This window comes from Nicotiana sylvestris, chromosome 4, assembly GCF_000393655.2.
Source record: "Nicotiana sylvestris chromosome 4, ASM39365v2, whole genome shotgun sequence".
NCBI classification, from domain to species: Eukaryota; Viridiplantae; Streptophyta; class Magnoliopsida; order Solanales; family Solanaceae; genus Nicotiana; species Nicotiana sylvestris.
In genome coordinates this window covers 5,397,316-5,412,116 of record NC_091060.1, presented here as the reverse complement: position 1 = coordinate 5,412,116, position 14,801 = coordinate 5,397,316, and the positions used below count along the sequence as shown (strand labels likewise).

Genomic DNA, 14,801 nt, shown 5'->3' with positions numbered 1-14,801 from the left:
ATACTATATTAAAAGCAAGAAGCTCCTTAGCAAAATTTTATTTGCATTTTTTATCCTTTAAAATAGCTTTCATAATAGTCAAAGCTATAATTTAGTTAATTCTATTATCTAAAATTTTAAAATTAAATAAAATTTTAATTATTAAAACTTATTTTTTTTCTTAATTTAACTATATAGAAACTCCTAATATTTAGAACTACATCGTCAATAAATTTTCTTTGACTTATTTGACATAAAACTTTATTCTCCAAAATATTGTTACTACAGTTTTTTTATCTAACATTAAATGTACGTACAATATTTTACTCCTATGATTAATATTTTTTTAGTAATTTACATGTATTTTTTCCCACAATAATATACATGCATATTTACTTTTAATATTCTTTGCTAAAATATTTGGCATTTTAGTAAATGCATCATAACAAACTTAATCAAATTATTTATTGTTGTAGGTCCAATTATTGTAACTCTAGCTATCGCATTAACTTAATAAATAAATTTGTGCATCTACTTTAATGTTCATTATAATTTTACATAATTTGTTTTTTTATATAAATTTTAATTGATTGACGCGATAAACACGTGCAACGCAGCTAGCTAGTATGTATATATACGAGAACGAACGATTATTTGGGTTCATTTATAGAAAAAGACTTACTCAAAATTTAGAAGCTCGGATAGCAAACCAATAACGGCGCAAAATCAATTTGGACACGCCCTTCTATGCAATTGCTACCATCTGCTCTATCTCCATAAAATACAATTGATTGAAACTTCAAACTAATTTATTGCAAAAAAATTATTCACTGCCTTAAAATTCATCTTTGATCAAGCTCTTTCCTCTGTTCGTTACTTTATCTTGGCTCAAAATCAGTTCACTTGGGTCTTATTCATATTTCATTCTTGTTTTTGACGGATCATTTTTGGAGAAATCTATATGGCAAAGATGGTTAATGATTCCATTAAACCTCGAGGTTCTTCTTTCTCTTTTAACTTTAAATCTATCATGGATTTTTCAGAATTTGAATTATTTATTTATTTTTAGCTTGTAAGAATGGTGGGTTTGGACTTTGGAGTAGCAGAGTCAGCTATCTGATTTTACCTTTGAATTTTTTTTTTTTAAAAAGAAATTAAAATTTTACATAGTTAGAAGCTGCATAAACACTATATATCACAATTTTTATGGTTAAATTTCTTTGACTCGTTGAATTGTAATGGTACCGAAGGATATTATCTCCTGTAACCAGTTACAATTTGAATAGAAGACAATGATCCATTTTATTTTTTGGTTCACTTTCAGAAAAAATAAAAGAATAAATAAAAAGGGGCAAAGTGCTACAAAAGAACTCTGTTATTTCTTAGCCTATCTATAACAGGAGATCATACTACAAAGAGATCATGTGTTTTATTTAATATCTTAGAGCCCGTTTGGCTTAGCTGATTTAGAGCAGGTGATGAGCATTAGGTGCTGAAAAGCACTTTTAAGTGCTGAAACTGATTTAAAAATAAGCAGTTACGCGTTTGGATAAAAGTGCTGAAATTAATAATATGCAGCTGAAGAACGGGGTATACTAAGAGTTTTGTTTTAAAAAGAAGTATTTTAGGGATGAAATAGTAAATATTTTGGTCAAACTTAAAGTGCTTATAAGCTGAAATTTGATAAGTTGAGGGAGACCAACTTATGACTTTTGGCTTATTTTTGGCTTATAAGCGCTTAACTTATAAGTACTTTTAATTTTACCAAACGCGTAGATAAGCCAAAAAGTGTTTATAAGCCAATTTGACAAGCTTATAAGCTAAGCCAAACACCCTCTTAGAAGTTGCTCCCTGCATACCAATTTATGTAGCACCATTTGACTAACCATGTAGTTTAAGAAAGAAAAGGAACTTTTGAAACTTGTGGTCTAAAGCAAGACTTATATATTTGTGTGGCTATAAATCAATCCATTAAGAGTACAGTAGGAACTTTAATGTTAAATTGTTTCTAAATATAGAAAGATGACATTCTTTTTGGGACTGACTAAAAAAGAAAGAATGTCACATAAATTGGGAAGGAGGAAGTATGTTTTATTGATCTCCGTTGAAAAGGGCCACATAACTAAAAGCACAATTGTGACGGGTCGTAAAACTGATCTCCGACAAACAAATTCGGGCAAATAGAGTAGTTTGGTGCTATTAGTGTTGGTTAGAAGTCTATGAACATATTTGGACATATTTATCTGTCTAGACATGCTTTGTTTCATCTATTGTTTAGTGGTACTGGTATAGCAATTAATAAAGTGATCATAAAGATCTGATTTTTAACACCAAAAAATGTATGTATAACGGAATGTTTGAAATTCCAGATGTATGCATTGTGGGTGTTGCTCGAACGCCAATGGGTGGTTTCCTTGGTTCTCTTTCGTCTTTGTCTGCTACAGAGCTTGGTTCTGTAGCTATCCGAGGTGAGATTAATGGATAGCTAAATTTTGCATTAGTTATCTACTGTCCATTTAGCATTGTTGGTTATGTTAGCAAACTTCCCGTGTTTGTTACGCCTGTAGCTGCTCTTAAGAGAGCAAATGTAGACCCGTCCCTTGTTCAAGAGGTCTTCTTTGGAAATGTTCTCAGTGCAAACTTAGGTCAAGCCCCTGCTAGACAAGCTGCCTTAGGAGCTGGGATTCCTAATTCAGTGATTTGCACTACCATTAACAAAGTGTGTTCTTCAGGACTTAAAGGTGGGATCAGTATCTATACATTTTGATTATTTCTATCAAACTTCTTTCCCGCAGTTTTACCTGACATGTTTACGCTTGTTGCAGCAACAATGATTGCAGCACAGACTATACAATCAGGAAGCAATGATATCGTTGTGACTGGTGGCATGGAAAGCATGTCTAATGTACCGAAATACCTTCCTCAAGCAAGGTTCGATTTTTTGGTTCTAATAATTGTAGGTATCTGGATAATAATGAAATGAGAAAGCCTCACTTCCCAAGGAAAAAGAATAAAAAAGAAAAGAGGGAGGAAGCAAAAGGAAAGAGTGAAGTCACTTATTCTTATTAGTGTTTTTCCGTCTTTCTTCCATCGATAATGTAAATCCTTAAAGTTTGCGATGCCTCAAAGTGTAGCTTTTTACATCCAGCTCCTCATGACATAGGCATTTTGGTGGAAGACACTACACCGTTGCATTCAAATATATGTATTTATGTCTGTGAATCAGGCTGTTTCTTTATATTCTGGATTGGATCACATGAGGACTCCTATAGATAATCATCTGAAAGAGCTTTGTTTCTCTGATCCTGGAAAAAATCGTTCTTTAAGGATTTTCTCTTTCTTCCTTTTATTGGTCTGCTTTGAGGAAGCTCCAGTTTGAGAATGGCTGTCACTTAGAATTTGTTTAATATAACTTCCAGTAAAAACCATTTGCCATTTCTGATTTTACTTATTTCGATAGGAAGGGGTCGCGGCTAGGTCATGATACTATAGTAGATGGCATGTTAAAAGATGGACTCTGGGATGTCTATAATGATTTTGGGATGGGCGTCTGTGCAGAACTATGTGCTGATCAGTATAAAATCACAAGAGAAGAACAGGTAATGTCTGTTTCTACCTCGAATTTTCCAGATTTCTCTCTTCGTCTATGAACCATGTTATGAACTTGCAGTCAGCATTCCTCTCTCTTTCTGCCTGTTGACCTTTTCCCTTTCTCCATTGTTCATGAGTTGGTCTTTTTGCCAATTGGAAATTACTGTGACCTGATCTTTCGCCTGGCTAATAATGTTTCTCCACCGTTTTGTGTAGGTTCTCTACTTTTTAATATCGTTCTTGTATCTGGAGTTCTTCCTAAATCAATAAAATTATTGTTCTATTAAGAAAAAAGTTTCTCCACCAATCAAAAGGACAAACATGTAATTTCCTTGTTATCAACCTCTTTCTTACAGGGGTGTACCTGCCTCCTGTTTTCTTTCTTTTCCTTCCGAAGTACTACCTGAGTGATTCTAAAGTACAGCTTAGAGCCGTTTTGTTCTCTGGAAGCAAGGCCATAAAATTTTGAAAACATAGTGTTAAACATTATTGTCTATTGAATTTTCTATCTGTGCTTTATCTTCCCATTTTTCTCTAGGATTCTTATGCTATTCAAAGCTTTGAGCGAGGAATTGCTGCACAACGTAGTGGTGCATTTGCATGGGAAATAGTTCCGGTGAGATTGTACATTCTTTCTTAGGTATAAAATGATGCTCTAGAAAGTTCAGAGTTTAGATTACAATTTCGATGTTCGTGCAGCTAGAAATTTCTGGTGGAAGAGGAAGACCATCTACGGTTGTTTATAAAGATGAAGGTTTAATAAAGGTGAATCAGATTGGTTAACAAACTGATGTGCAGTACTTTTTCTTTTTTTTTGGTAATTTGATTTCCATCTGAGATTATCTTTAGGTAGATCAGAGTTTTGATGATCTTCTTCACCTTTTATGTATCCTTTCTGCCTACTTTCACCCCTTAATATGGGAAACGTCACCTGACTAGCTATATGAAAATCCCTAATATTCTATCTTGTGCAGTAAACTAATGCTTCAATGTGAAATTTAGCTGTCTCTCAATGTCACTGATAAAAGTTCTTTGTCCATTTTTTATCTAATGTCGGTCAGTTGTACTCTCGGTCTGTAGACTTTGGCAATTTTAATGGTGGTATTCTTTCCAGTGCACAGTCAAACTCATATACTTTAATTTTCCTGTCTCCTTCCATAAACTCTTGATGAAAATTCTACCTGGCCATGCTTGGTTTCCAGGTTCCAAATGGAATTGATCCCTAGATCTGCTGAGTTAGTTATTTTACGTAGCAACACATTGAACCTCTTTTCATTGTTGTTTTGCTAGTTTGATGCCTCCAAACTAAAAAAGCTTAGACCAAGTTTCAAGGAGAATGGAGGTTCTGTTACTGCAGGCAATGCTTCCATTATAAGGTATTCTATCTCTGTCTCTCTTTCTCTGCCTCAGCACACGTGCATGTGCCACAGCCGACAAATTTCTTTTCATGCCCTTTTTAGTGTCCTTGAAACATATGATACTAATGAGAACCTGCTTCTGGTGTTCCTTTAGTATTTTTCATGAACAATCCTGTGTTAACGCTGCTAGATGTAGAAAGTAGCCGCATTTGATTTATTTTGACCTCTTGTATGCTGTAACTCTAGTGATGGTGCTGCAGCATTAGTTCTGGTGAGTGGACAAAAGGCACTTGAACTTGGATTGCAAGTAATTGGTAGGATCAGAGGATTTGCAGATGCAGCTCAGGTAGAAGAGAATTATTATTGTTTTTTTTTGTTGACTGAGTTTTACAACTTAGTGGGACTTGTCTAACAAGATTTATTGGGTAGGCACCTGAGTTATTTACAACAGCTCCAGCTCTTGCAATACCAAAAGCAATTAAGAATTCTGGCCTTGAGTCATCTCAAATTGACTATTATGAAATAAATGAAGCATTTTCTGTAAGGATCTGTATTATACCTTCTGATGCTAATTTTATCTAGCTTGGCCATAATTTAGCATATTTGCTTCGCAGGTCGTGGCTCTTGTCAACCAAAGACTTCTCAACCTCAATTCCGTTAGTCTCCAATTGCTCTTTTCTTTGCTTTTGACCCTTCCCTTTGGAAAGTCAATAGTTGCTTATTGTTACTCTCTGCTTATGTAGCGAATTATTGTGGCAAAATTTAGTTGGAGAAAACAAAGAAATGTGCTAATTTTGTTCGAAATCTGTAATTTCTCTTCTAATTTTATCATGTCCTCTATCTCAATCCTGTTATAACTTTGTCCCGTGGTCAGGGCAAGCTAAATGCTCATGGTGGAGCTGTGTCATTGGGACATCCTTTAGGGTGCAGTGGAGCTAGGATCCTGGTATCTCTTTTAGGAGTATGTTGGCCGCATCTTCCTAAAACTCTTATGCTTAAGCAATTACAGTCTTTCTCAAACTATTATGCTTAAGCAATTAGACTTGTCCAGTTTGTGTTATTTATTGGTTAAATATGATTTGACCGTATATTTATTCATGGATACTGATATATTGTTTTAGTAATGGACAACTAAATAGTATCTGCACAAAGTTGCTGCATTTTGTTTTGTCTTACACAATTGTAAGTATGGTTCAGGTACTGAAGCACAAGAATGGGAAGTTTGGTGTTGCAGGAATCTGCAATGGGGGAGGAGGCGCATCTGCTCTTGTTGTAGAGCTCATGTAAGCCCTTTCTTTAGTGAATTTTATGATTTATTCGCTTATTCAACCGCTTTAGATTTTTTGCCGCAAGTTTGTTTTTTTCTATTTCTAATCCTTTTTGCTACAAGTGCTTTTGCTTAACCGTAAACATAAATCTGAAACTGGTGGGATAAATGATCCAGTCACTGTATTTTATGCTCAGAGAAAATTTGCATCCTGAACTTTTGAACCTTACTCAACTCAACATTATAAGTATAAACCGGAACCTTGTTTGAAGAGCTTATTTGTATTATCATAGGAAAAACGTAAACGTACATCTTAGACCTTAGTGGTGCAGGACAGAATTCAGGAATCAACTCATATTTTTCGCTCTTCTTTGTCTGGTGAGGAATAGAGTATCTTTTGAGGAACTACAGCTCTCTCTAGCATGCAAAAATTGTTTTTCACTCTCTTTCACATCTACAGTAAAGACTAGTCAAAATGCTTTTGCCCCATGACCTCCTCAGCAAGCAGAAGCCATAAACCTTTATGTCCAATAAAACAGTAGAAAATGATTTTAGAAAATACTTCCCTTTGTATAAAATTTTTCATTATGCCAAATACGGCCTACAGTTTCTGGTACTTGCAGCGGAATATGTTTTGCTTTACTAGGTTCAGGAACTATATAAAAAAAAATCATTTCCGTCTTTGATTATAAATAAAATAATTATAGTCAACTCTACACAAAATGAAGAATGAGAGAGGAAGTGCATGATTGGATAAAATTTGTAGTGTTCTACGTGGTTGATTGTCTTTCAAAGATGATACCTCTGTTTTGATTGGGGAATAATTATTTGGGGAAATTTCCTAAAAATATCGGCGAATTCAAAATAGTTTGAGTTGAAGTTACCTAAACTTAGATAGGAGTCTTTACACTGCAGTTGACTCACTGCAGTCAACTCCATGTAAAGTTTGCATTTGATTCAAGTAATGTGTCTTTAATCATAGTCTTGCATATTGCAGGCCTATAAGGATGGTGGCACGTTCATCGCTTTGAAACTGGAATAGTTTGTACTATATTTGCATCTAGCTGCTGCACAGTTGCACGCCCGCTGAGTTCTGCCACATTGCATCTAAAGTAGTGAGGTATCTGAATGCTTGTATCCATTATGTAAAACCATAGAAGCAATAACCTAATAATACCATGAAAATCGAGCAAACACTTGTTTTCCTTTACACTCAGCATAGTTAGCAGTTCTGCTCGTTTGTGTCACATAATCCTCCATCATCAACAAATGAATGTTCATTAGTTTTTACATTGAGGACTCCACAGCTATGGCATTTCGACACTATATATATATATATATAGGAATACCGAACTTTTTATTATTACATACAGTGGTGCAACAGTACAACAGAGTACAGACATGAACTGAGAACTGAGAAGTGTGAAATGATCAGTATTTGGCTAACAGATACAAAAAGGTAGCTAAGACAAGAGAAATACAGGTGACAACAAAGGGCATACATCCCTTGTCATTCCTCAAGAAAAGCCCCTCATATAAAGGCAAGTTAACGATTACTATTAACCCCGTTAAAAGAATCTGAATACCAAGAGATTCTACAATAACTGCAGCCTCATGTGGATCCATAATAACCCTTAACATGACATCTCCTAGACAGAAAAGGTTCCACAGTGCTATGGTTGCTAAAACATAGAACATAGGTGTTGATGATGAGGCAGCTGAAGTGCCAAACTCCATGATTTCTTGCTCATATCTTTGACTGACATTTTCATTATCTGAACCTTTTGCTGTGACTACAAAACCTGACTTGGTGAATCCTACAAATGTCAAGATGGTTTGAAAGAAGGCGAATAGGTAAGAAGTCAATCTCTTGTATAGCCAGAGTCTCTGATCATTCCACCATCCTTTCAATGTGCCTCCACACCATAGATGTTCTACTAAGCTATATGTTGTAGTGGCAATGGCAGCATATACATATGGTAGCATCCAGAGGGTTGACAACTGTATATGCAGAAATTAAATGACTTACTATACTTAGAAGAACATACAGAAATGGTGCTGCAAGGAGCACATGGTAGCATCCAGAGGCTTGACAACTGTATATGCAGAAATTAAATGACTTACTATACTTAGAAGAACATACAGAAATGGTGCTGCAAGGAGCACATGCCTGCCAGTCATTCTCTCTTTATGTAGGATTTTGCTAACCTACTATATGGCTGTTGTAGGTTATCGTTGTCCCCATTTTTCAGTTTTTAAAAATAAACATGACAGCTCATTCAAAATATATCATGATTTTGGTAAAGATTTAGTGGGCAACCCGGTGCACTAAGCTCCTTTTATGCGCGGGGTCCGGGGAAGGGCAGGACCACAACGGTATATTGTACGCAGCCTTACCCTGCATTTCTGCAAGAAATCGATTCCACGGTTCGAACCCGTGATCTCCTGGTTATATGACAATAATTTTACCAGTTACGCTGAGACTTTCCTTATTTAAAGATTTAGTGGGATTCACCCAAAATCCTACTAAAGGTCGTGATGGTGCCTAACCTGCTAGCTAGGCAAGCCGACACTCAAACAACCATAAGTAAAACAAATTATCTAAATCTTTAGCAGTATCATGATATAATATGAAAGCAGAAATAGTCTCAAAACCAATATCATACATGTAAATATCTGAGACAGGGTCTAAACACGACCACAACTGTCTACAATGCTTAGAACCCGGTTTCAGAACTATCACAAGCATCTAACAATGATAAAGAGTGCCTATACATATACATACATATGCATTCATATGTACATGTATATATATAATATATAGACACTTATTTCTTAGAGGGACATACCTTTGGAAACAAGCTGATGCCATGGAGAAGGCAAAATGAAGGGACAATAGTATAATATAAGGTAGGCATCCAATTTGCAGCACAAAGCAAGAAGCTACAGTATGAAATCTGAAGTTTGAGTGGGATTTTTCCTTTGCCATATATGAAAGGGCAGTATTTTGAAAGGAATATCTGAAAATTACCCTCTGCCCATCTCTTATGTTGTACTAGAGTTTCCAAAAGTGTTGTTGGAGCAAGACCTAAGAATCCCTTTCTCTTTGGATTGAAATAGACAGATTTCCAGCCTCTGCATTGTATTGAGAGTCCAGTTATCACATCTTCTACAGCACAACCATACTTCAACCCTACCTGCAGATGCAATCAATGCAAAAAGGCATTTCTATGGTTAGAAAATTATAGCAGACTGAGGGTGTGTTTTGTATGATGAAAGTCATTTTTAGGAATTTATTTTTGGAATGTGACTTATTCTCCTCGAAAATATTTTTGGTGTTTGGTTGGAGAGTAAAAATTATTTCTCGAAAAAAATATTATATTAAAGTTTGATATTATTATTAGCAAACAGGATAGTGTTTTGGTGAAACTTTTGAGTATTAAAGATTGACCAACAAAAAAAGATTGATAATAATGTCTAAGTGTTGGTTAAAACAAATATATGAAGTTAAGCAGTGAGATTATAATTCTGAAGGAAAGCTAAAAGTATTGGTAAAAAATGTTTTCTCCAGAAAATATTTTCTGACAATCAAATACCTGAAAATTATTTATAAAGAATATTTTCCATCATACCAAACACACCCTCAATTTGGTTTTGCTATCTTTTTTTTTTTTTTTTTTGGGGGGGGGGGGGGGAGTGGTCTTAAAGGGGTTGTGGTTAATTAAGGAAAATTACCTCTTTACCCCATTGAGTGCCCTCTTCATATAAGCAACTAGCAAGAATTTTGCATGTTTCTTCAAGTATATCACTAGTTTCTTTGTATTCTCTCTTGTTGTCCACTTCTTTCTTATAGTAATTTATTATCTTGGATCCTTTACAGTATTTCTTTCCACACAGAACTTCTCTCCCATGAAAGCAGCCAGTACCAATGTACAAAGGTCCTCCACTTGCATCTAATCCTGGAAGCTCTACCTTCACAATCACCAAATAATAACAAATCAGATACAGTCGACCTCTCTATAACAACATCTCTATATAATATCCATTCACTATAAAAGCCAAGTTTTCTCTGATTGTTATATTATGTTATAATATATGTCTTCTATAATAACACTTCACTATAGCAACTAAAAAATATCGGAACAAACGAGGCTGTTATAGAGAGGTTTGACTGTATATGAATCCTTGTTAATTACTCCCTCCATTCCAAGTTATGTGACACAGTTTAGCTCGTCATTGTTTACGAGAGAAATGAAGACTTTTATAACTTATAGTCTGAAATATGCTCTAATACTTGTATGATTGTATAAGTTTTTTAAGATTTGTGGTTTTAAACATGTCATAATATTTGTGTGGCTATAAACTTGTTATGAAGAGTAAGATGAGAAGTTTAACTTAAATTGTTTGCAAATTTAAAAAAAGACATTCTTTTTTTAAACATACGAAAAAGGAAATAGAGTCGTCACATAAACGGAAACAGAAGGAATAGTAATTAGATGTGTTATTTTATATAGCTATAAGGTTCTTTAATTACAACAACTGATCTCAAACTTGGTATATAGCTCTTACCTCAGTGATTATACGTAAAGAATTGCTGTAAAGATCATTCTTGGTGATATTACTAAATTGCTGAGGATATTGTACAAAAGCAATGCCATTGCTTTGTTCTTCATCTAGGAAAAAGCATAAGGCATCTCTCACTGATTCTGAATTGTTTGAATACATGTCACAATCCACATTCAGAATAATAGGACTGTTGCTTATTCTTGCTGATACCCTTATCTGTTCATGTTTTTTTTCAAAGAGTCAAATAATGGTTGCACCAAATAGTAAGACATTAGGAACAAAAAACAAAGAACTTTTATTGGTGGGAAGCTAAGTTAAAAGAGTTTAATTTCTATAAAGTGACAGTATAAATAATTTATGCAATTAATTAGGTCACTAAATTTGTTAATTAAGAGTTTAACTTATACACAACCGACAATATAAAGAAGCTTTTATATTGTTAAACTATCCAAATGATATCTATAAGTAACTCTCCATAAAAAATTGAATGGAGTTTGTAATCTTGAAAATAAGATAGATTATCTGTTCTAATAGACAAATGGGTCGTAAAATTTTTTATATTGTTGAAGGATGTACTAGTTAAACTCATTGGACAATTACAAGTAAATAATATATCTGTTAGAAGAAATAACATATCTGATAAATATTACTAGCAATCTGTTAGAAGAAATAACATATATGATATAACAAGTTAAATTTTCAGTGATATTATAAAAGCATCTTCATACCATTAGTTTATATAACCAAAAAACTAAGTTAAAAGAGGGTAGCTCGGTACACAAAGCATTCTGCATTCACGCAGGGTCCAGGGAAGGTCCGCATCCGAAGTGGTGTAATGTAGGCAGTCTACCCTAATGCAAGAGCCAGTGGCTGCTTTCACGGCTCAAACTCCTGACCCATAGGTCATACTGAGACAACTTTATCGTTGCTCCAAGGCTCATCTTCCCAAAACAAAACAAAAAAAACTAAGTTAAAGAGAGCAAGTTAATTACCAAGGCATTCATGGCACCTGCTTTGAAGTGATGGTGGTGTTGGGGTCTCTTCTCTCTTGCCAGGTATACTAAAGTCGGCAAAATTTGTCCTACCACATCCGCATTTTCACTACTGTCAATTAATATCTGCAACAAATTGAAGCAAATATTTCAGTGGAAAATATCAATTAAACTTTATGTTCACTTCTTTGAAAAGAAAGAAAAAACACTTATTTACTTGGATGATAGTGTGATGGTCTTGTTTGCTTGAAATGAAATTCCACTCTCGAAATCCTTTATGTTGTTTTCTCAGCATTTCAGGGACATGGCCTTGCCTTGTAGTCTCATCTATCCTTTTAATCATAGCTTCGTATAGCTTCTGTAAGTTTATCAATGAACAATAATTCACTAAAGTATTAACTTTAGATAAGCAAAATTTCTTATATATATGTACACACTATGTATTGACTCTCCTTGACTTATTCGTGTGTTTTATTTTTAAAAAATTGACGTTCCTAAATAAAAATTCTAGCTCCGCTATGTCGTAACACTTGTTCTCCAACAACGTAAATGCATTAAAACTTCTTTATACGATTTTTGGAGACATATAGACAAACAAGTTAAGAACGATGTTAATCTATTCTGATTCAGAAAGAAAGTGGCTTCTAGTTTACTGTTAGTTATCGAACTTTTATTAGAAATATACAAATCCTTGTACTTTTTTTTAGTAATCGAGAAATTTCTAAGGGCTAGAAATATATCGTCTATAATTCGGTGAATAATGGGTCTACTTCTTTACGTTTCTCCACTTAAATACCAGTCTTTTTGTCAACTACAAAATTTAAACATGTGACGTGCTCCTAATATACACATTGCGTGTTGCAATCATACCACTAGACCAAGGGCTTAATTAAGTTCTATTAACTAATGATGTAAAAAAATATTTTTACGATCAGATCACTTATTATATACTACTAATTAAAGTATTTTCCGATAAGCATTAATTTGTAATTTGATAAAAGTGGTAACTAACATGTTATCACGGATTAAAATTCACTAATAATGTAAAAAAAAAAAATTTACACTATTTTGATGTATAACTTAAATCAGTTGATTAATTATGTGAATTGTTCTATGAATAAGTTAACAATTTGTCAAGTTAGACTAGCATATAATAGCAGAAAAAAAACTGTAAGGAGTTAATAATATATGTACCTTGATGGAAATAAACTCATCAGCTGATAATAATTCATGAGTTTCATGATTATTATTCATTGAAAAATAAGCAGCTGGTGTAGGTGTTTGTACTTTAAATTTCTTGCAAAATGGCAACCAATATTTGGAAAATTCAGAAGCTTCAAAGAGAGCAAAGAACATAAACTCAGAACAACCATCATCTGAGAGATAAACACTCATCTTCTGAGGTGGATAATTATAAGCCATTAGAGATAAAACTGTGTTTATCACCATAGATGGTGGCTCTATCACATGGTTTGCTGTGCATACAAATATGTCTATACTCGGTAGCTCCTCGTCCCTCAATCTGTACATAGACAATGGCGAAGACAGAAATTTCGTTAAAGATATTTAAGATTAATATGTATGTATAAAAGGTACGTAGTAGTATATATCATTTAACCTATATGATAAAATGTAATTTTTCTGCAAAGGGTGTCTAACCATCCTTCGTCTAATGTAGCATCGGATATGTATATACGAGGGCGTATCTATGTGGAGGAGCATGATACACGTAAACCCATATTTTTTTAAAAAAAATTACGTTAAATATATATGTTCATACCTAAGCTCAAATAACCTTATGGTATAATGTTCATTGGGTGCACCTTTACTAGTGATGTTTCTCTCATGTTTATCTTGTTGTTTTTTCCTACGAAGTTTCAAATCTCGTATATGTGGGCATGTCTAGCATCCTCCTCTTGTGTTTTAATTAAGTACTTTTACCTTTCTTTTTTTATTTAGTTTATCCATTCAAAGTCTCAAAATCTAATTAACATACTGAAATCGTGCAAGGATATGTTTAATTTTGAACATATAATTTCAAAATGGTAATGGTTTCATAGTAAATAGAACCTAAAAGTTAAATCACCAAATATAAAATTCTGAATCCACCTCTTCGTCGTAGTGCACCTATCTTCTTGACATTAACAATAATAGTGAAACAATAACTAAAGAGTAATACAAAAGACTAACGCTAATAGTCAAATATATTTTAAAATTATTTACAATTATAAAAATATGTCAATCTTTTTAGACTGGACTAATTGACTAGTATCACTTACACTAGAAGCCTAGAATGGAATATTTAGAAATAATTTAACTTTGATTTCATACTTTAACCACAAAAATGTCACGGTAAGACAACAAGTTCTAAATGTCTATCTTTCTTGCTTACATATACATACATTAACATAACAAATACATTAAACTGAAGGAAGTAATAAATTTTCCCAAAAATATACCTCTGAGAGAGCCTATCCTTGAAAGTATAACGATAAACAGCATTACAACGAAGTGATTGAGTGATGATCCAGTAACATATATACCAAACTTCTGCCATTAACAAACTAATCCAAACCCATCTTCCTTTTGCCAGTAAGTTACTCACTCTGTGAAAGTATATAAAGACTATTCCAATTAATACTGAGATTGCATATACCCAATAAAGTTTACGTCCTTTTGCTCCCTTTGTTTCAAATAAAGGAATGTAATTACTATCTTTTCCCATAAATCTGATTGTACTGTTTTTCTCTTATTTTCCTCTGCCTTTCTCTTCCCCTTTCTTGCATTTAATTTCTCAACTCCCTCGTGTTGTAAGAGCTTAAAATAGGTGTCAAGTCTGTGTAGAAGAACTAAGGGAAATTATGTGGCCAAGCCACACGTGTGTGTATATATATTGAAAGAGTTTACCTTATATACACGACGATGTGATGAAATTTACACTATTAGGTCACTTAAAAGATATCTAGAGATAACTCTTTATAAAAAGTGAGATTTTATAATCTAAAAAATAAGGTAGATTATCCAATAAAACAAATATCGGTAAATATT

The 14,801-nt window shown here is 33.7% G+C and overlaps 2 protein-coding genes across 7 annotated transcripts; one reads left to right on the top strand and one right to left on the bottom strand.

Annotated features, from left to right (window-relative positions):
* The first annotated feature begins 661 nt into the window (after positions 1–661).
* Positions 662–7,485, top strand: LOC104235602 (acetyl-CoA acetyltransferase 1-like). Of its 4 annotated transcripts, XM_009789407.2 has the most exons (14): positions 662–977; positions 2,349–2,447; positions 2,547–2,720; positions 2,805–2,910; positions 3,440–3,578; positions 4,109–4,186; positions 4,270–4,335; positions 4,861–4,946; positions 5,175–5,274; positions 5,358–5,468; positions 5,543–5,584; positions 5,803–5,889; positions 6,126–6,211; positions 7,193–7,485. In XM_009789407.2, the coding sequence occupies exons 1-14, from the start codon at positions 941–943 to the stop codon at positions 7,224–7,226; spliced, it is 1,245 nt and encodes a 414-aa protein (XP_009787709.1). In that variant the 5' UTR covers positions 662–940; the 3' UTR covers positions 7,227–7,485. The 4 variants fall into 4 exon arrangements, with proteins under 4 accessions (XP_009787709.1, XP_070027840.1, XP_070027841.1 ...); XM_070171739.1 differs by lacking the exon at positions 4,270–4,335; XM_070171740.1 differs by lacking the exon at positions 5,358–5,468.
* A 40-nt stretch (positions 7,486–7,525) lies between these two features.
* On the bottom strand, positions 7,526–14,546 carry LOC104235601 (cellulose synthase-like protein E6). 3 transcript variants are annotated; one of them, XM_070171735.1, is made up of 8 exons: positions 14,213–14,546; positions 12,948–13,275; positions 11,971–12,111; positions 11,754–11,879; positions 10,765–10,977; positions 9,931–10,167; positions 9,045–9,392; positions 7,526–8,196 (listed from the first exon to the last, which is right to left on the bottom strand). In XM_070171735.1, the coding sequence occupies exons 1-8, from the start codon at positions 14,476–14,478 to the stop codon at positions 7,627–7,629; spliced, it is 2,229 nt and encodes a 742-aa protein (XP_070027836.1). In that variant the 5' UTR covers positions 14,479–14,546; the 3' UTR covers positions 7,526–7,626. The 3 variants fall into 3 exon arrangements, with proteins under 3 accessions (XP_070027836.1, XP_070027838.1, XP_070027837.1); XM_070171737.1 differs by lacking the exon at positions 9,931–10,167 and having other exon boundaries at positions 14,213–14,512; XM_070171736.1 differs by lacking the exon at positions 10,765–10,977 and having other exon boundaries at positions 14,213–14,512.
* Between the last annotated feature and the right edge of the window lie 255 nt (positions 14,547–14,801).

What these genes read in the sequence shown, in the direction of transcription:
- LOC104235602 (XM_009789407.2), top strand. Translation starts at nt 941, where the DNA reads ATGGCAAAGATGGTTAATGATTCCATTAAACCTCGAG. An exon ending in GATTTGCAGATGCAGCTCAG is followed by an intron (nt 5,275 to 5,357) that starts GTAGAAGAGAAT and finishes TTTATTGGGTAG; the next exon opens with GCACCTGAGTTATTTACAAC. An exon ending in AAATAAATGAAGCATTTTCT is followed by an intron (nt 5,469 to 5,542) that starts GTAAGGATCTGT and finishes TTTGCTTCGCAG; the next exon opens with GTCGTGGCTCTTGTCAACCA.
- LOC104235601 (XM_070171735.1), bottom strand. Translation starts at nt 14,478, where the DNA reads ATGGGAAAAGATAGTAATTACATTCCTTTATTTGAAACAAAGGGAGCA. An exon ending in ACCATCACACTATCATCCAA is followed by an intron (nt 11,880 to 11,970) that starts GTAAATAAGTGT and finishes AATTTGTTGCAG; the next exon opens with ATATTAATTGACAGTAGTGA. An exon ending in CTTTACGTATAATCACTGAG is followed by an intron (nt 10,168 to 10,764) that starts GTAAGAGCTATA and finishes GTGATTGTGAAG; the next exon opens with GTAGAGCTTCCAGGATTAGA.